At 42.8% G+C, this 20,302-nt stretch overlaps 3 protein-coding genes and 5 non-coding genes across 8 annotated transcripts; 4 read left to right on the forward strand and 4 right to left on the reverse strand.

The window, feature by feature from the left end:
• Positions 1 to 671: 671 nt before the first annotated feature.
• On the forward strand, positions 672 to 742 carry Trnag-gcc. Its single transcript has one exon. It is a non-coding gene; the product is annotated as a tRNA-Gly (tRNA).
• A 1,238-nt stretch (positions 743 to 1,980) lies between these two features.
• On the forward strand, positions 1,981 to 2,051 carry Trnag-gcc. The gene has a single exon. It is a non-coding gene; the product is annotated as a tRNA-Gly (tRNA).
• Positions 2,052 to 2,396: 345 nt separating this feature from the next.
• On the reverse strand, positions 2,397 to 2,468 carry Trnaw-cca. Its single transcript has one exon. It is a non-coding gene; the product is annotated as a tRNA-Trp (tRNA).
• Positions 2,469 to 7,071: 4,603 nt separating this feature from the next.
• LOC123467494 lies at positions 7,072 to 7,799 on the forward strand. Its single transcript, XM_045167393.1, has one exon. The coding sequence runs from the start codon at positions 7,083 to 7,085 to the stop codon at positions 7,785 to 7,787; it is 705 nt and encodes a 234-aa protein (XP_045023328.1). The 5' UTR covers positions 7,072 to 7,082; the 3' UTR covers positions 7,788 to 7,799.
• Positions 7,800 to 8,338: 539 nt separating this feature from the next.
• On the forward strand, positions 8,339 to 8,409 carry Trnag-gcc. Its single transcript has one exon. It is a non-coding gene; the product is annotated as a tRNA-Gly (tRNA).
• Positions 8,410 to 9,020: 611 nt separating this feature from the next.
• LOC123467493 lies at positions 9,021 to 10,586 on the reverse strand. Its single transcript, XM_045167392.1, has one exon. It carries the CDS (start codon positions 10,584 to 10,586, stop codon positions 9,021 to 9,023), a length of 1,566 nt encoding a protein of 521 aa, XP_045023327.1.
• Positions 10,587 to 11,037: 451 nt separating this feature from the next.
• LOC123466391 lies at positions 11,038 to 14,640 on the reverse strand. The gene has a single exon (XM_045167394.1). The coding sequence runs from the start codon at positions 14,617 to 14,619 to the stop codon at positions 11,038 to 11,040; it is 3,582 nt and encodes a 1,193-aa protein (XP_045023329.1). The 5' UTR covers positions 14,620 to 14,640.
• A 630-nt stretch (positions 14,641 to 15,270) lies between these two features.
• Positions 15,271 to 15,342, reverse strand: Trnaw-cca. Its single transcript has one exon. It is a non-coding gene; the product is annotated as a tRNA-Trp (tRNA).
• Between the last annotated feature and the right edge of the window lie 4,960 nt (positions 15,343 to 20,302).

Genomic DNA, 20,302 nt, shown 5'->3' on the forward strand with positions numbered 1-20,302 from the left:
TAGATTTCAAGATAATTTAGAGTTATTGTGTGTATTTCATTAACCTTGTGAGTAGCTTTAGAATAGTGGTAAACATGCGCTGTAAATGTTGAAGGAAGATCCCAGTGAATATTGGTGATAAACTTGATTGACACGCCGGAATCAGATAGATATACTAGGCAGATGCTTTCTGTGCTTTCCTATACTATAGAGGCCAAGGAACTTCGACAGTTAAAGAGACTATTTCGGACTAAAAGTTTTTTCGTTAAAGCACGGATGGTAATCAAGTTGCTGATGGGTAAGAGGCTCCAAAAAATACAAAAACATTTCGTGTTGGTAGGGAGCAGTAGTTGCCATTATTTTGCATCGATGGTTCTGTGTTAGAATGCTGGTTACCCGGTCGATGCATTTTAGTAACACAACAATTTAAAATGCTACGAAAGGTGTAATTGGAACGTAATGCAGACATTCAATCGCAACAGCAGAGTGGCGCAGCGGAAGCGTGCTGGGCCCATAACCCAGAGGTCCGTAGATCGAAACTACGCTCTGCTAGTAAAAAATCGAAGGTGAAATATTAAGTCGATACATTTACAGAATTAATAACTAAGAAAAGTAATTTATTAATACCAGTAAACAAACTGTTGTAAATGATGTGTAACGAATAAATTCATAAAACAGCACTAATATTCTCAGCATCGATGGTTCAGTGGTAGAATGCTCGCCTGCCACGTGGGCGGCCCGGGTTCGATTCCCGGTCGATGCATTTTACGTCTAATATTGACATTTCATTTAAAGAATCCCTAGGCGACCGTAACAAACACAAATTGCGACTAATCAGTTTCCCTAGTTACGTCACCACTTTCACGAACCCTAAGTATATCGCTACATGCAGTTGGCGAACTTCACCTTCTCTTAACATTACTACATTTTTGGTAAGCTACCACTTACTTGCGCATCATTAATATGCAATTTGAAATAAAAGTATTATTGAATGCAATTGTCAAATGGTTTACACGTCCACAAAGTCTAAGGATTATTGCCCTGGAATAGCTGTCACTCTAACGTCATTGAATGATACATTTAAATATGAAATGCTGAACAAACCCTCTGATCTCGAAGTGATTTGAACACGCAACCTCCTGATCTGGAGTCAGGCGCGCTACCATTGCGCCACGAAATCCAAATCATAATGTTTTGTTTTGCAATCAAATAATGCACAACATTCAAATGCAAGTGCTACGTACGCCATTTAATTTTGTTTTTGGAGATCTGTAGTACATCATTAAAGTTAGGCAGAAAGATAATTTTACCTCGTTTTTAAGAAATATTTTAGATTTCAAGATAATTTAGAGTTATTGTGTGTATTTCATTAACCTTGTGAGTAGCTTTAGAATAGTGGTAAACATGCGCTGTAAATGTTGAAGGAAGATCCCAGTGAATATTGGTGATAAACTTGATTGACACGCCGGAATCAGATAGATATACTAGGCAGATGCTTTCTGTGCTTTCCTATACTATAGAGGCCAAGGAACTTCGACAGTTAAAGAGACTATTTCGGACTAAAAGTTTTTTCGTTAAAGCACGGATGGTAATCAAGTTGCTGATGGGTAAGAGGCTCCAAAAAATACAAAAACATTTCGTGTTGGTAGGGAGCAGTAGTTGCCATTATTTTGCATCGATGGTTCTGTGTTAGAATGCTGGTTACCCGGTCGATGCATTTTAGTAACACAACAATTTAAAATGCTACGAAAGGTGTAATTGGAACGTAATGCAGACATTCAATCGCAACAGCAGAGTGGCGCAGCGGAAGCGTGCTGGGCCCATAACCCAGAGGTCCGTAGATCGAAACTACGCTCTGCTAGTAAAAAATCGAAGGTGAAATATTAAGTCGATACATTTACAGAATTAATAACTAAGAAAAGTAATTTATTAATACCAGTAAACAAACTGTTGTAAATGATGTGTAACGAATAAATTCATAAAACAGCACTAATATTCTCAGCATCGATGGTTCAGTGGTAGAATGCTCGCCTGCCACGTGGGCGGCCCGGGTTCGATTCCCGGTCGATGCATTTTACGTCTAATATTGACATTTCATTTAAAGAATCCCTAGGCGACCGTAACAAACACAAATTGCGACTAATCAGTTTCCCTAGTTACGTCACCACTTTCACGAACCCTAAGTATATCGCTACATGCAGTTGGCGAACTTCACCTTCTCTTAACATTACTACATTTTTGGTAAGCTACCACTTACTTGCGCATCATTAATATGCAATTTGAAATAAAAGTATTATTGAATGCAATTGTCAAATGGTTTACACGTCCACAAAGTCTAAGGATTATTGCCCTGGAATAGCTGTCACTCTAACGTCATTGAATGATACATTTAAACATGAAATGCTGAACAAACCCTCTGATCTCGACGTGATTTGAACACGCAACCTCCTGATCTGGAGTCAGGCGCGCTACCATTGCGCCACGAAATCCGAAACATAATGTTTGGTTTTGCAATCAAATAATGCACAACATTCAAATGCAAGTGCTACGTACGCCATTTAATTTTGTTTTTGGAGATCTGTAGTACATCATTAAAGTTAGGCAGAAAGATAATTTTACCTCGTTTTTAAGAAATATTTTAGATTTCAAGATAATTTAGAGTTATTGTGTGTATTTCATTAACCTTGTGAGTAGCTTTAGAATAGTGGTAAACATGCGCTGTAAATATTGAAGAAAGATCCCAGTGAATATTGGTGATAAACTTGATTGACACGCCGGAATCAGATAGTTATACTAGGCAGATGCTTTCTGTGCTTTCCTATACTATAGAGGCCAAGAAATTTCGACAGTTAAAGAGACTATTTCGGACTAAAAATTTTTTCGTTAAAGCACGGATGGTAATCAAGTTGCTGATGGGTAAGAGGCTCCAAAAAATACAAAAACATTTCGTGTTGGTAGGGAGCAGTAGTTGCCATTATTTTGCATCGATAGTTCTGTGTTAGAATGCTGGTTACCCGGTCGATGCATTTTAGTAACACAACAATTTAAAATGCTACGAAAGGTGTAATTGGAACGTAATGCAGACATTCAATTGCAACAGCAGAGTGGCGCAGCGGAAGCGTGCTGGGCCCATAACCCAGAGGTCCGTAGATCGAAACTACGCTGCTGCGGACTACTAAGCTGCGTCGGATGCAGACGTCTTTTTGTGTTCTCCCGTTTTTCCATCATTTTGTGAGTTTTTGTTATTTTTTATTACTTTTTGTTGTTATATTCGTGTTTTTGAGTGTTTATTTTGTATAGTTTAGCTGTTTTTGTTGTGTTTTGCCCCAAATTGTTTTATTTGTGTGTTTGTTTACGTGTGTGGGGACCTTCCCCCCCTTTGGGCAGTTTGTTGACATTGTCTAGGGGACAATGGCTGCCAAGTGGCTCAATAGTGTAGATATTGATTTTGGGGTTCAATTCCCGAAATTGAGTATGCGTACGGTTCATGGTTTCGTGCGTAGTTTGAAGGTTGATGCTCAGGATCTCTTAGGCCTAGTTGCTGTGCTAGATACGAGAAACCAGGTCGCTAGAATTACGTTTACGTCAGAGGCATATACCTCAAATTTTTTGTCCCAACACAGTGGTATCGTCAGGACTGAATTGGAGGGGAAAGAAGTTAGTGTAGTCATCAGGGATAGCAATATTCAAGAGAAATTTGTTCGAATTGCAGGGATTCCACAGAACCTAGACTTGGGAATAGTTCAGACACGTCTTAAGGAATTTGGAAATGTAATTGAAGCTCGGTGGGAGCGCTATCGGGTGGCAGAGGATGAAGTTTTATACCCTGTCCTAGCCACTTGGATGATTGTACGAATGACGGTGACGAAAAACATTCCCTCATACATTACCATTGGCAGTTATCGTGCCATGGTTAAGTATGAGGGACAAAAGCCCACTTGCAGACTTTGCGACGAAGAGACACACTTTAGCTACGACTGCCTAACTTTGAAACGAAACCAGGAACCCACCATTGTCCAACCTGTTGCCAAAAAGACTAAAAAGACAGAGACTATTAAACAGACACCCGTAGTAATTCCCGTGGTAGCAAATTCCATGGTTTCCCAGGTACCTCTGGAAAGTGAATCGCAAGATTCACTCTCAGAAAGTACTAATAATTTGGAAACTGAATCCATGGAATGTGACACTGCTACCACTTCCGCATCTGTACCTCCGAAAGACAATCCTTTGAAACCAATTTCAAAATCCAAAATAGCAGCACCTGACACAAAGACAGAAGACCAGGAAACAGTGACAATTATCATGGAATCAATGGAACCCGACACGGGGGAAATTGATACCACTGATCCAGACAAAACTAAGGACCCCCTGAAAATTCCCACGTTACCACGAAGCAAACGATTTAAACCTACCCTGACGCCCCAAAATTCGAAACCCACTTCAGGCATTCCCGTACTAAAAAAACCTAACACATGACTTCACAATTAAAAATCGCTTCTATCAACATTGGAGGTATTCGATCAGTCGAGCGACGTCAAATTCTTTTAAATTTCTGCAGGGACGGTAATTTAGATATCGTAGGACTTCAAGAGGTAGCCTTTCACTCTTGCCCAATTATTGAAAGCTGTTACCACTTGCTAGCAAATGTCGGTCCCAACAAAAAAGGAACAGCCATTCTAATTAGACATGGTCTGGAGTATTCTCGACTGCTTCTTGAACCTGACGGAAGGCTTATCTCCATTGACGTAAAATGTTTTACGTTTATTAATATCTATGCCCCGTCAGGTAAGCAGGTAAGGAATGAGAGAAACAATTTTCTTCGTCAAACCGTTCCTGCCTACTCGATTACCACTCGACTGCCCTTCGTGTTGATGGGCGATTTTAATTGTGTTGACGACATCCAAGATAGGGCAAATATCCAATCCCTCCCTGTCCCAAGTAGTGTTGTTAGCTATGCTTTGAAGGAGATGGTTAATGGTCTTGATCTGGTAGATATCTGGAAAAAGCTAAATCATAGTGATCCGGGCCACACTTTCCATTACCACGATGGTTCTTCTAGGCTTGATAGGATTTATGCTAGTCGATCGTTTGCTGATAGATTTTTAAATATTTGTTTGCAGTCTTTATCGATTAGTGACCATCAGTCGGTACAATCCACACTTACTTGCAATCTTGATCTCCCAAATCGTAGCAGACCACCTGCCGGATTGTGGAAACTAAATACTTCAATATTGTCAGAAGAAGGTTTTCAGAAATATGTAACCAATTTTATTCAGGAATCTGCTAATCATCCTCTTAGGGAAAGTAATGTAGCAAATTGGTGGGAGAGTGTCCTGAAACCGGGTATCAAGCGCATTTCGGTGGATTATTCCAGGCAAAGAGCAAGGCTGATAAGAGAAACTAAGTTTTTCTATCAATCTTGCATACAGGAAATGGCCGAAGCAGATACCTTTGATTGGGTTGCCTTTCAACAGTTGAGAAAATTTTCAAAGTCTTGGGAGGAGAGCACACTCAAAGGGTGTGGGATTCGTTCCCGCTGCTTCGAAGGGCCAGATGTAGAGGAAGCAAGTATTTTTCACATAAATCGTGCCAGGAATAATTATCGAAAATGTTGCATTGATAAGATCATTGCCCCCAATGGCACTTGCTTATCGACCAAAGAGGAAATTTCAGCAGAAATTGTTGCTCATTTTACAAAAATTTTTAAGACTCAACCTTCTCCTGACATACTGGCAGGGTCTGAGTTCCTTGAAGGAGTAAGAGATTGCTTTAAGCCAACCCCAAACCTAACAGCACCAATTTCCCTTCTTGAGATTAGAGCTGCTCTAATAGCAATGAAGTCAAACAAGTCCCCTGGCACCGATGGCATTCCTTACGAGTTTTACGTAGAATTTTGGGACGTGATCGCACCCCACTTCTTGGATATGTTTAATCATATCCTGGAAAGGGAAACTCTGACGTCTTCGCAGGGCCAAGCGGCGATCAGGCTAATTCCTAAGTCTTCGGGACTTTGTGGAATTTCTAATTTTCGGCCAATTTCTCTTTTGAATTGTGACTACAAAGTCATGGCATCTGTCTTAGCGAGACGATTGAGGCAGACACTATCTTCTACCATAGGGCCTCATCAAAAAGGTGGGGTACCTGGTAGATTGATTTTCGATAATTTAAGTCTTTACAGAGATGTCATTCAATTTGTTGATGACCGGGGATGCCATGACTCTTCCAACTCTTTGATTCGGGGTATGGGCGCTGCCATTGTTGGAGTTGACTTTGAAAAGGCCTACGACCTGGTTAACAGGGAAGTCCTCTGGAGGATTCTGGATGCCATGGGTTACCACACCACTTTCGTCCGTTGGTTAAAGATTATGTATTCTGTAACAGGAATGTCAATCCTCAACGGATCGGAGGTGGCTGGGGTGATTAGTGATATTCAGTCGATTCGCCAGGGATGCCCCCTATCTGTCCATCTCTTCGTTCTATACATTGAGCCTTTGCTTGTGCGTTTATCTCGAGTTCTCAAGGGTATATCATTGTTTAATGAAAAACTCACTGTCAGAGCCTTTGTTGATGACGTCACCATTTTCGTTTCTTGTGACGAAGATTTTACCAGGGCAGGACAAATCCTTGATATGTTCTGTCAGTGGACAAAGGCAAGGATGAATAAGGATAAAACAAAAGCCCTGGGACTCGGGACTTGGAGCTCTAGATCAATTTGGCCTCTTGAGTGGCTTGTGTCAGCGCCAACATTGTCCCTGTTAGGAATTAAATTTTCCCATTCCATAGAAGAGACAGCTAGTAGGATTTGGAATGATGCATTTAGCTCTTTAAATGGTATTCTGCGAGAGAATGCCAGTCGACGGTTTAATATTTACCAGAGGGTGCTTTTCCTCAAGTCGAAGGCTCTCTCCGGAACTGTGTACTTTGCACAGGTATTACCTTGTAATAAAAAAATGGCTGACCAGATTTCGAAGGCTGTCATGAAATTTCTATGGATGGGAAAAGTAGAAAGGCCGAAGAAAACCGTAATTTTCCGTACTGTCAAAGAAGGGGGACTGGGAATGGTCAACACACACCTCTTTTACTGTTCCCTTTTCCTGTGCCCCATGTATAAAGTCCTGACAGGCCCAAACAGCCCAGAAAGCTCTCTACTTCGGTATTGGATGTCCTTCCCTCTCCGAACCTTATTGCCACTCTACAAGGACAACACCGTCCCCGTAGCAGTCATGAAGAGGCCCTATTACCTTCAGGAACCCCTGCATCAAATCAAGCAACTCTTTGCATCTTCAATCCTGGTGCAGGGGAATCCAATGGTTCATCGGAAAACTTACAACCATTGGGTCCTGGAGGTGACGACAATGGGAAAGCTGGAGATCCTGAGGCCTAATCTGGATTGGCCACGAATCTGGAAGGCGACTGCAGCCCTTCCTAGTAACATCAGAGAGACCATGTTCCTGTTCAACCAGCGACTTCTCCCTACCAGGACCAGATGCCATCGGTTGGATCCCAACGAGGACGCAAAATGCCCAATCTGCCATCAAGACCCCGAAACCGATGAGCATCTGATGTTCCAGTGTCCTGAACGCCTCACCGTTTGGAGCTGGTTGGAAGGAATCATGCGTCAAAAGGGCTGCAAGACATCAAAAGAAGATCTGATTCGTGGTCATTTTGGGCCAATAGGGAATCTCCGGCAAGCGTTTACTCTTCTGGCTGCCTACATCTTCATCAACTGGAAGGCAAGGAACCATCAACGTACCCCAAATCAAGAAGAAGTAGAGAGCTTATGGAAAACACTTTACCCCCATAGTTAAATCCACCATTCTTTTTTATCCTTTCCCATATTTTACTTTCATTTTGTTCATTTAGTTTGTTTGTGTTTTATTTAATACCTAAATATGTAAAATCTTTGTTTATTTTTGTTTATTGTAATATCCTACCCCAATGTCATCTGCTATTGTTTACTTTTGTTTATTTTTAATTAGCATAACCTATGATCCCTTGCATTTGCTTGTTTTTGTTTCTGTTTTGCTCTAAGGCCCCCATTGCCAAATTTTCTTTTCTCTGCCCTAATAACGTCTGCATCCGAAGGGCGGAATTATTTGTTTGTTTTTGTTTGCTTTTGTTTATTTTGTTTTTTTGAAAATTGAAAATTAACAGAAAATAAAAGAGAATTTTACAATAAAAAAAAAAAGAGGTCTGTAGATCGAAACTACGCTATGCTAGTAAAAAATCGAAGGTGAAATATTAAGCCGATACATTTACAGAATTAATAACTAAGAAAAGTAATTTATTAATACCAGTAAACAAACTGTTGTAAATGATGTGTAACGAATAAATTCATAAAACAGCACTAATATTCTCAGCATCGATGGTTCAGTGGTAGAATGCTCGCCTGCCACGCGGGCGGCCCGGGTTCGATTCCCGGTCGATGCATTTTACGTCTAATATTGACATTTCATTTAAAGAATCCCTAGGCGACCGTAACAAACACAAATTGCGACTAATCAGTTTCCCTAGTTACGTCACCACTTTCACGAACCCTAAGTATATCGCTACATGCAGTTGGCGAACTTCACCTTCTCTTAACATTACTACATTTTTGGTAAGCTACCACTTACTTGCGCATCATTAATATGCAATTTGAAATAAAAGTATTATTGAATGCAATTGTCAAATGGTTTACACGTCCACAAAGTCTAAGGATTATTGCCCTGGAAAAGCTGTCACTCTAACGTCATTGAATGATACATTTAAACATGAAATACTGAACAAACCCTGTGAATCACTCAGATACACAGAGTTATTTCTAGTCAGATGGCGAAGGAGAAGAGGCCTAAGCCGTTGTATTATTCTCCAGTAGAGAAAAAGGGCGACAAAGGGTTTTTACAAGTGCGGAAAAATGTGCTTTCTTTCTCTGTCACTGCTTGTTCCCCGTTGTCTGCTGGCCGCAATCCTTTTCCACTCCCCAGCTTCTGCCGTTGCCAGATCAATTTTTGTGCCGGTGCACAACACTCCAGCAACTAGGATAGGTGTCCGTTGGTTATTTATTCCGGCTGCAGATTGTTTTCTGAAATGACACAGAGTTTAATTACAGGTCGCAGATATTCGCCAGTTTTAGTTTTGACGACGGCCTTTCGTACGACGCCTTCTTTGTCGGGGAAGGTCTCTATCACTATTCCAACTGGCCATTCCCCGCGACGATGGTTTTCGTCAATTATTATGACTTCGTCTCCTACTTCAAGGCGCTGTGTTTGGCGGAACCATTTTTGCCGTTCAATTAAGTTTGGGATATACTCTCTCATCCATCTAGCCCAATATTGGTCTATAATGAATTGCGTTTGCATCCAGCGCCGCCGGGTAAGTTTATGAGAGTCATCTGTGACAGTTGGCGGAATATGGGGTTCATGACGACCGAGGATGAAGTGGTTGGGCGTGAGGGCTTCGGGTTCGCTAGGGTCCATATGGACGTTGGTGAGAGGCCGTCCGTTTAACAAAGACATCACTTCACTAAACACTGTTTGAAGCACTTCGTCGGTGACTGACTGGTTTTGGAGGACCGCGCGGAGTGCTCGTTTGCTAGACTGAACCATCCTTTCCCAGATTCCGCCAAAATGCGGTCCGGAAGGGGGTGAGAAATGCCATTTGATGTTATGCTCAGCTGCGTGTGTTGTAACCCTTTCTGAGTTGAGTTTGTTGATTCCATCGCTTAGTTCCGTTTCTCCTGCTACCAGGTTGGTGCCATTATCGCTGAAAATAGCGGCGGGTTTGCCGCGAACGCTTATAAAGCGGCGTAGAGCATTGATGAACGCGTCGCTGGTTAGCGACCATACTACTTCTAGATGGACGGCTCGTGTTGCGAGACAAGTGATTAATAAACCATACCTCTTGTCTGACTTTCTTCCAATCACTACATATAGTGGGCCAAAGAAGTCTAAGCCCACATTTGTAAACGCTGGTAGAAACGGTTGAAGCCGTTCCTTTGGCAAGCTTGCCATTAAAGGGGGCCTCGGACGAGAGCGAGATAGACGGCATTCGCGGCATTTGCTTAATATTTTCCGGATTTGTCGGCGGCCGCGCGGCACCCAGTATTTCCATCGCAGCTCACTTAGGGTCCATTCTACTCCTGAATGGTGTACCTTTTGATGCGCGTCGCGTATGATGAGATCTGTAAGGTGGTGATTTAGTCCTAATATTACGGGGTTGCGAGCTTCCAGTGAGATATCGGCGTGTTTGAGGCGGCCTTCGGCTCTTAACAGCCCATTTTCATCAATGAATGGGTTCAATTTTCGTAGGCAGGAGGTGCCTTTTACATACTTTCCGGCGGATAAAGCGGCGTATTCTTGAGGGTAAGATTCATGGCCGGCTGCGGACAAACACAAAATGAGTGCATGCTCTAACTCCTCTGCATGGAATGGTGTTTCGTCTTTGATAGGACGGTGCAACTTGGCTACACTGCGTTTTAGATCGTTAAGATTATCGTGATTGCTTATCATTTCTGATATGGCTGCTGATGGTAAGGAAGAGATGGGCTCCACATTTATATGGTCGATTGTCGTTTTTGAGCACCACTCGATGTCGTTTGTTCCGAGCGGTAGCAACTCAACATCCATTGTTTCGTACAAAGATTTCTTTAAAAATGTTGGTCCGCTTAACCACCGGGATGAGGAGCTTAGTTTGGAAGGGGGCATTCCTCTCGTGCAGTCATCTGCGGGATTTTTTGATCCGGATATGAACTTCCACTGGTTTGGCTCTGAATGTCGGAGGATTTCACCAACGCGGTTTGAAACAAAACTGGAATAGTTGCAGTGGGAGGAGTGGATCCAACGTAGAACTATCTCTGAGTCTGTCCAAAAGTGGTATACTTTTATAGGCAGTCTTAATTCGTTTTTTATCGTTTTTGCTAGCCGAATGGCTGTGACTGCACCTTGGAGTTCAAGGCGGGGAATAGACAGCATCTTCAGAGGGGCCAGTCTGCTTTTGGCCAGCACAAAACTTAATTGGATTTTTTCTTTGGCTATGATTCGTAGATACGCTATTGCTCCAAACGCGTTGGACGAGGCATCAGCGAAAAGGTGTAAGTTCGAGTGCTTGCAGTTCCTTAGCCCAAGAAGTCCATTTTAACAGAATTTCGGATGGTAATGTTTCATCCCATCCCAAGGGTTCTGAGTGGGGTTCTGATGTTCGCCTTTTAGTTGATCGCCAGGTTGCTTGAAACAATATCTTTGCTTGGGTGATAACGGGGAGAAGAATGCCTAATGGGTCGAAAGAACGGGACATTGCTGATAGCATTTGACGCTTTGTTGTGACTACTTCTATTGGCCTTATCCGAATTTTGTAGCAATCGATATCACAAACCCACACGAGGCCAAGTAAGTATTCGATGGGTAATTTGTCAAAATCTAAATTGAGTGTTTTGTTCGATCGTTCTGTGACTGGAATCGAAGCTAGAAGGCGCCGTGATGAAGATGCAAATGCTGTTAGGCGGAATCCGCCGATTGCGAGGCACTTGACCGCTTGCTCTGAAAAGAGGATTGCCTCATCTTCGGTTTCGAAGGAGTCACTTACGTTGTCGGCGTAGAAATTATCGACAAGTTTTTTAGCTACGGCTGGGAACTGCGTATTGCAATTTACCGCATGTTGCAAAACCCAAAATGCGGAAGTGGGTGAGGAAACGGCTCCAAAAACCTGTGTGGTCATTTGTAACGTACGAAGTGGTCCGTCACTGCCCGGGGTACGCCATACAAAACGTAATGCGGACTGATCTTTCGGGGTTACCCCAACCCTATGGTACATACTCTCTATGTCTGCGGATACGGCGAATAAATACTGGCGCGATCGTAGTAACACACCTGTTAAGTTCGATAATAGCACAGGACCGCGTAAGAGGAAATCGTTCAGACAAACGTTGTTGAATTTTGCAGAGCAATCAAAAACTACGCGTATCTTGTTCGGCTTATTAGGATTGGTGACAAAATGGTGCGGGAGGTACCAGACCTTTCCGATAGGTATGTTTAGTTGGTTGTAGGGGACCTCGATGGCGTAACCGTTTTTGAGGTGACTTTCAATGATTTCCCGGTAGCGAATTGCGTTTTCCTTGTTTTCTTTGGACAGTAGACGACGCTCAACAGCGAAGAAGCGCGACATTGCTTGCGCGCGGTTGTTTTGCATTTTTGGATTTGATGATTTGAACAGAAGATCGACCTGCCATCCACAACGAATGTTAACAATTGATTTTTTGAGAATGTTGATGGCCAACACGTTTTCTGGGGAGCTATGTTTTGTCTCTTGTATTTCTACTCCAAAAGCCTCCGTGCTGTAGAATTTTTGCACGATGTCAGCCAATTGCATTTCGGAAGGTATTCTGGTGAGGTTTATACTTCGTTTTGAACTTGGTTCATGTATAAGAAAGGGTGGGATTTTGCCTACTACTGCCCATCCGAATACTGTTAAAATAGCGCGTGGTTCGTTTTTGTCATGGCGGGATATTCTAGTATCCAAAATTTCATGCGCATCCACAGTGTCCATCCCGATGAGAAGCTCTACTTTAGACGAATCGATGGAATGTAGGTTTAGATCGGAAAGATGGGGCCATTCAAATTTTGTTGTATGCCAGTTAATTTTGCGCGGTGACAGCTGAATGTTTGGGACAGTGAAGGCATCGTTTACTTGAAACACTCTAGTTCCATTGTCGGATTCAATAGCGAAACTGACAATGCTAGAGTTGAGTAAAATGGCGTTATGGAATGAACCGAATCGAATTTTCTGGTTAACTCCCTTAAGGTAAAGTCGTTTTGCAAGGCTTGATTTTATTAGGGTAGCTTCGCTACCTGGGTCAAGAACACCAAACGTCAAGATTTTTTCGCTTGCGCTGCGCACGACTATTGGGACGATGGCGAGTAGTACGGGTTTTAACGACGTTTTCGGTGCATGCACTAGAAATATTTGAACAGTCTCCTTATCTTTCGGCTGAGGCCTGCCAGGGAAAACACGGTCTGCTCCGTGAATGAGAGTGTGGTGCTTGCCGGGACAGGCATTACACGTGATGTCAGTGTTCCCGCAGGAGCGCCCGTAGTGTCCAGGACGTAAGCATTTAAAGCAGTGATTATTCTGTCCACAAAAGGCAGCTCTCTGGGATGGTAACATTTTGCGAAATATCACGCATGCTTCAAGACGGTGGCCGGGACTATCGTTGCAAGCCAGGCACGCAGGCCACTCGTTGTTTGCTCTGCCAGGTCTTTCTGATGTTTCGTGAATAGAGGCGTTCAGAATCGTGGGTGGGAAGACCACTGCAGAGCGCATGGATGGATTTTGCTTAGGTGGTATGTAGCTGCTGATTTTAGCTCCGCGTAACTCTTCCGCTCCTACGATAGCGTCAAGCCAACAGTCGAAATCGGCTAAAGAGGAGATTTTAGGACGAAGATTGTATGCGTATCGTCCCCAGTCTTGCTGCAAATTAAAGGGAAGTTTTGTTGCAAGTTGGTTGACTACTATTGAGTGCGTGAATTCTATCATGCTTGGATCTCCGGCTACACTTGATACTGCATCTCGGACGAGAGAGGCGAGTTCAGCAAGCGACTTAAAGTCACCGTTTCTGAAAGGTTGGACCATCTGCAAATGATGGATGTGAGCTTGAATAATTAATGCTGACACACCATATTTGTTTTTTAACTCATTCCAGGCTTGTGAGTAGTTGTATGAACCGTTGAAGAGGTGTGCCATTCTCTTCTGAATGTCTTCAGTCAGATTTTCGCGCAAAGCTAGCACCTTGTAGAGATCTGGTAGTGCAGTTTCTTCTATTGTTGCTCTCATTACTTGGGCGAAAGCTGGCCAGCGGCGACAGTCGCCATTGAATTTTGAAATCGGTATTTTGGGCCAGTGTGCTGGCGGTGGATAGCTGGATGGACCAGGTGGGGGATATGAGTATTGTATTGCCGGTGATTGTCCCTCTCTATGAGATGTTGTGTTAAATTGTAAGTACCGTTGTGGCTGTCGATCAAGTAGACTAGCACATGCTGATGCAATGGGTGTAGAAGTGAATGGTTGAGCAATTGATTGGCGATTTCTTTGTATGGAACCGTTTCTTTCATTGATTGCTGCTTGGATTTTGCTTAAATTTTCCTCTCCTCTTCTTTTCACTTCGGCGAGTGTGTGCTCGTGTTTGGACCTAGCTTGCTGCAGCTGCATTTCAAGATCTATGTTCGTGTCAACTAGTGGCAATTGAGAGTGTTTGCTAGATTCCGATACATCATTTTCAACATGACTCTTATGCTGACTCACATTCCACTGAGTACACTGTCTCTTTCCTTTCCTTGATGATTTGTGATCTATAGCCGAAAGGTATGCTTTCATTCTGTGCAGACAGCTTTCGTTGGATTCTTGGACGTCATTAAGCCAGGCGGTGGTAGCCACTGCTTCTTCCTCAGTTAAATTTGGCCTGCTGGTGTAACGCGTATGGAGAGCTATTATTCTTCTTAAAGCTTCTTCAAGGTCGGCGAAATAGCTTCTTAGATCGTTTGCACTTGGCTTATCCTTTAAGAGGTTTCCGATTCGAGTAATAAGTTTGGTGTGTAGTCGCTTTGCTACAGTGCGTTGAGCAAATAGTACATGCTTGTCATTTGCCATGTTGTTTTCATCTTCTTCCATTTTGCTATCGGTTAAACAACACGCTTCTGTACGGGTCAGGATATAATAGTTTAAAAACAGAAACAAAACAAGATATCAAGCATTAAAATACCGATTGTGATGTTCGATGTTCGTTTGTTCGTGGGTTTAATGTTCGTTGGTTAATGTTCGATGTGCAATGCTTGTTGTTCGATGTTCGATGTTCGATAAGGTCGGCTATTATTAGGACTAATAGCAAGTAACTGTATGCAAAGTACTAAAATGCAGAGGCGGTTATTGGAAGCGGTTATTGGTGGTACGTAAAAAAAAAAACTACATGAAATGGACAGAGTGTTTCTTTTTCGAGGGACTCACCGAAAGTAGTATGTGTGCTGCACGCTACCGGGGTGTTCCGTTCACGATCGGTGTATCCCGGGTTTCGGCACCAAAATGTGAATCACTCAGATACACAAAGTTATTTCTAGTCAGATGGCGAAGGAGAAGAGGCCTAAGCCGTTGTATTATTCACCAGTAGAGAGAAAGGGCGACAAAGGGTTTTTACAAGTGCGGAAAAATGTGCTTTCTTTCTCTGTAAATGCTTGTTCCCCGTCGTCTGCTGGCCGCTATCCTTTTCCACTCCCCCGCTTCTGCCGTTGCCAAATCAATTTTTGTGCCGGTGCACAACAAACCCTCTGATCTCGACGTGATTTGAACACGCAACCTCCTGATCTGGAGTCAGGCGCGCTACCATTGCGCCACGAAATCCGAAACATAATGTTTTGTTTTGCAATCAAATAATGCACAACATTCAAATGCAAGTGCTACGTACGCCATTTAATTTTGTTTTTGGAGATCTGTAGTACATCATTAAAGTTAGGCAGAAAGATAATTTTACCTCGTTTTTAAGAAATATTTTAGATTTCAAGATAATTTAGAGTTATTGTGTGTATTTCATTAACCTTGTGAGTATCTTTAGAATAGTGGTAAACATGCGCTGTAAATGTTGAAGGAAGATCCCAGTGAATATTGGTGATAAACTTGATTGACACGCCGGAATCAGATAGATATACTAGGCAGATGCTTTCTGTGCTTTCCTATACTATAGAGGCCAAGGAACTTCGACAGTTAAAGAGACTATTTCGGACTAAAAGTTTTTTCGTTAAAGCACGGATGGTAATCAAGTTGCTGATGGGTAAGAGGCTCCAAAAAATACAAAAACATTTCGTGTTGGTAGGGAGCAGTAGTTGCCATTATTTTGCATCGATGGTTCTGTGTTAGAATGCTGGTTACCCGGTCGATGCATTTTAGTAACACAACAATTTAAAATGCTACGAAAGGTGTAATTGGAACGTAATGCAGACATTCAATTGCAACAGCAGAGTGGCGCAGCGGAAGCGTGCTGGGCCCATAACCCAGAGGTCCGTAGATCGAAACTACGCTGCTGCGGACTACTAAGCTGCGTCGGATGCAGACGTCTTTTTGTGTTCTCCCGTTTTTCCATCATTTTGTGAGTTTTTGTTATTTTTTATTACTTTTTGTTGTTATATTCGTGTTTTTGAGTGTTTATTTTGTATAGTTTAGCTGTTTTTGTTGTGTTTTGCCCCAAATTGTTTTATTTGTGTGTTTGTTTACGTGTGTGGGGACCTTCCCCTCCCCCTTTGGGCAGTTTGTTTACATTGTCTAGGGGACAATGGCTGCCAAGTGGCTCAATAGTGTAGATATTGATTTTGGGGTTCAATTCCCGAAATTGAGTATGCGTACGGTTCATGGTTTTGTGCGTAGTTTTAAGGTTGATGCTCAGGATCTCTTAGGCCTAGTTGCTGTGCTAGATACGAGAAACCAGGTCGCTAGAATTACGTTTACGTCAGAGGCATATACCTCAAATTTTTTGTCCCAACACAGTGGTATCGTCAGGACTGAATTGGAGGGGAAAGAAGTTAGTGTAGTCATCAGGGATAGCAATATTCAAGAGAAATTTGTTCGAATTGCAGGGATTCCACAGAACCTAGACTTGGGAATAGTTCAGACACGTCTTAAGGAATTTGGAAATGTAATTGAAGCTCGGTGGGAGCGCTATCGGGTGGCAGAGGATGAAGTTTTATACCCTGTCCTAGCCACTTGGATGATTGTACGAATGACGGTGACGAAAAACATTCCCTCATACATTACCATTGGCAGTTATCGTGCCATGGTTAAGTATGAGGGACAAAAGCCCACTTGCAGACTTTGCGACGAAGAGACACACTTTAGCTACGACTGCCCAACTTTAAAACGAAACCAGGAACCCACCATTGTCCAAAAACCTGTTGCCAAAAAGACTAAAAAGACAGAGACTATTAAACAGACAACCGTAGTAATTCCCGTGGTAGCAAATTCCATGGTTTCCCAGGTACCTCTGGAAAGTGAATCGCAAGATTCACTCTCAGAAAGTACTAATAATTTGGAAACTGAATCCATGGAATGTGACACTGCTACCACTTCCGCATCTGTACCTCCGAAAGACATCCCTTTGAAACCAATTTCAAAATCCAAAATAGCAGCACCTGACACAGAGACAGAAGACCAGGAAACAGTGACAATTATCATGGAATCAATGGAACCCGACACAGGGGAAATTGATACCACTGATCCAGACAAAACTAAGGACCCCCTGAAAATTCCCACGGTACCACGAAGCAAACGATTTAAACCTACCCTGACGCCCCAAAATTCGAAACCCACTTCAGGCATTCCCGTACTCAAAAAACCTAACACATGACTTCACAATTAAAAATCGCTTCTATCAACATTGGAGGTATTCGATCAGTCGAGCGACGTCAAATTCTTTTAAATTTCTGCAGGGACGGTAATTTAGATATCGTAGGACTTCAAGAGGTAGCCTTTCACTCTTGCCCAATTATTGAAAGCTGTTACCACTTGCTAGCAAATGTCGGTCCCAACAAAAAGGAACAGCCATTCTAATTAGACATGGTCTGGAGTATTCTCGACTGCTTCTTGAACCTGACGGAAGGCTTATCTCCATTGACGTAAAATGTTTTACGTTTATTAATATCTATGCCCCGTCAGGTAAGCAGGTAAGGAATGAGAGAAACAATTTTCTTCGTCAAACCGTTCCTGCCTACTCGATTACCACTCGACTGCCCTTCGTGTTGATGGGCGATTTTAATTGTGTTGACGACATCCAAGATAGGGCAAATATCCAATCCCTCCCTGTCCCAAGTAGTGTTGTTAGCTATGCTTTTAAGGAGATGGTTACTGGTCTTGATCTGGTAGACATCTGGAAAAAGCTAAATCATAGTGATCCGGGCCACACTTTCCATTACCACGATGGTTCTTCTAGGCTTGATAGGATTTATGCTAGTCGATCGTTTGCTGATAGATTTTTAAATATTTGTTTGCAGTCTTTATCGATTAGTGACCATCAGTCGGTACAATCCACACTTAATTGCAATCTTGATCTCCCAAATCGTAGCAGACCACCTGCCGGATTGTGGAAACTAAATACTTCAATATTGTCAGAAGAAGGTTTTCAGAAATTATGTAACCAATTTTATTCAGGAATCTGCTAATCATCCTCTTAGGGAAAGTAATGTAGCAAATTGGTGGGAGAGTGTCCTGAAACCGGGTATCAAGCGCATTTCGGTGGATTATTCCAGGCAAAGAGCAAGGCTGATAAGAGAAACTAAGTTTTTCTATCAATCTTGCATACAGGAAATGGCCGAAGCAGATACCTTTGATTGGGTTGCCTTTCAACAGTTGAGAAAATTTTCAAAGTCTTGGGAGGAGAGCACACTCAAAGGGTGTGGGATTCGTTCCCGCTGCTTCGAAGGGCCAGATGTAGAGGAAGCAAGTATTTTTCACATAAATCGTGCCAGGAATAATTATCGAAAATGTTGCATTGATAAGATCATTGCCCCCAATGGCACTTGCTTATCGACCAAAGAGGAAATTTCAGCAGAAATTGTTGCTCATTTTACAAAAATTTTTGACACTCAACCTTCTCCTGACATACTGGCAGGGTCTGAGTTCCTTGAAGGAGTAAGAGATTGCTTTAAGCCAACCCCAAACCTAACAGCACCAATTTCCCTTCTTGAGATTAGAGCTACTCTAATAGCAATGAAGTCAAACAAGTCCCCTGGCACCGATGGCATTCCTTACGAGTTTTACGTAGAATTTTGGGACGTGATCGCACCCCACTTCTTGGATATGTTTAATCATATCCTGGAAAGGGAAACTCTGACGTCTTCGCAGGGCCAAGCGGCGATCAGGCTAATTCCTAAGTCTTCGGGACTTTGTGGAATTTCTAATTTTCGGCCAATTTCTCTTTTGAATTGTGACTACAAAGTCATGGCATCTGTCTTAGCGAGACGATTGAGGCAGACACTATCTTCTACCATAGGGCCTCATCAAAAAGGTGGGGTACCTGGTAGATTGATTTTCGATAATTTAAGTCTTTACAGAGATGTCATTCAATTTGTTGATGACCGGGGATGCCATGACTCTTCCAACTCTTTGATTCGGGGCATGGGCGCTGCCATTGTTGGAGTTGACTTTGAAAAGGCCTACGACCTGGTTAACAGGGAAGTCCTCTGGAGGATTCTGGATGCCATGGGTTACCCCACCACTTTCGTCCGTTGGTTAAAGATTATGTATTCTGTAACAGGAATGTCAATCCTCAACGGATCGGAGGTGGCTGGGGTGATTAGTGATATTCAGTCGATTCGCCAGGGATGCCCCCTATCTGTCCATCTCTTCGTTCTATACATTGAGCCTTTGCTTGTGCGTTTATCTCGAGTTCTCAAGGGTATATCATTGTTTAATGAAAAACTCACTGTCAGAGCCTTTGTTGATGACGTCACCATTTTCGTTTCTTGTGACGAAGATTTTACCAGGGCAGGACAAATCCTTGATATGTTCTGTCAGTGGACAAAGGCAAGGATGAATAAGGATAAAACAAAAGCCCTGGGACTCGGGACTTGGAGCTCTAGATCAATTTGGCCTCTTGAGTGGCTTGTGTCAGCGCCAACATTGTCCCTGTTAGGAATTAAATTTTCCCATTCCATAGTAGAGACAGCTAGTAGGGTTTGGAATGATGCATTTTGCTGTTTAAATGGTATTCTGCGAGAGAATGCCAGTCGACGGTTTAATATTTACCAGAGGGTAATGTTCCTGAAGTCGAAGGCTCTCTCCGGAACTGTGTACTTTGCACAGGTATTACCTTGTAATCAAAAAATGGCTGACCAGATTTCGAAGGCTGTCATGAAATTTCTATGGATGGGAAAAGTAGAAAGGCCGAAGAAAACCGTAACTTTCCGTACTGTCAAAGAAGGGGGGCTGGGAATGGTCAACACACACCTCTTTTACCGTTCCCTTTTCTTGTGCCCCTTGTACAAAGTCCTGATAGGCCCCAACAGCCCAGAAAGCTCTCTACTTCGGTATTGGATGTCCTTTCCTCTCCGAACCTTATTGCCACTCTACAAGGACAACACCACACCTGTAGCAGTCATGAAGAGACCATATTACCTTCAGGAACCCCTGCATCAAATCAAGCAACTTTTCGCATCTTCCATTCTGGTGCAGGGGAATCCAATGGTACATCGGAAAACATATAACCATTGGATCCTGGAGGTAACGACAATGGGAAAGCTGGAGATCCTGAGGCCTAATCTGGATTGGCCACGAATCTGGAAGGCGACTGCAGCTCTTCCTAGTAACATCAGAGAGA

Source organism: Daphnia magna, unplaced genomic scaffold (assembly GCF_020631705.1).
Source record: "Daphnia magna isolate NIES unplaced genomic scaffold, ASM2063170v1.1 Dm_contigs189, whole genome shotgun sequence".
Taxonomy (NCBI): domain Eukaryota; kingdom Metazoa; phylum Arthropoda; class Branchiopoda; order Diplostraca; family Daphniidae; genus Daphnia; species Daphnia magna.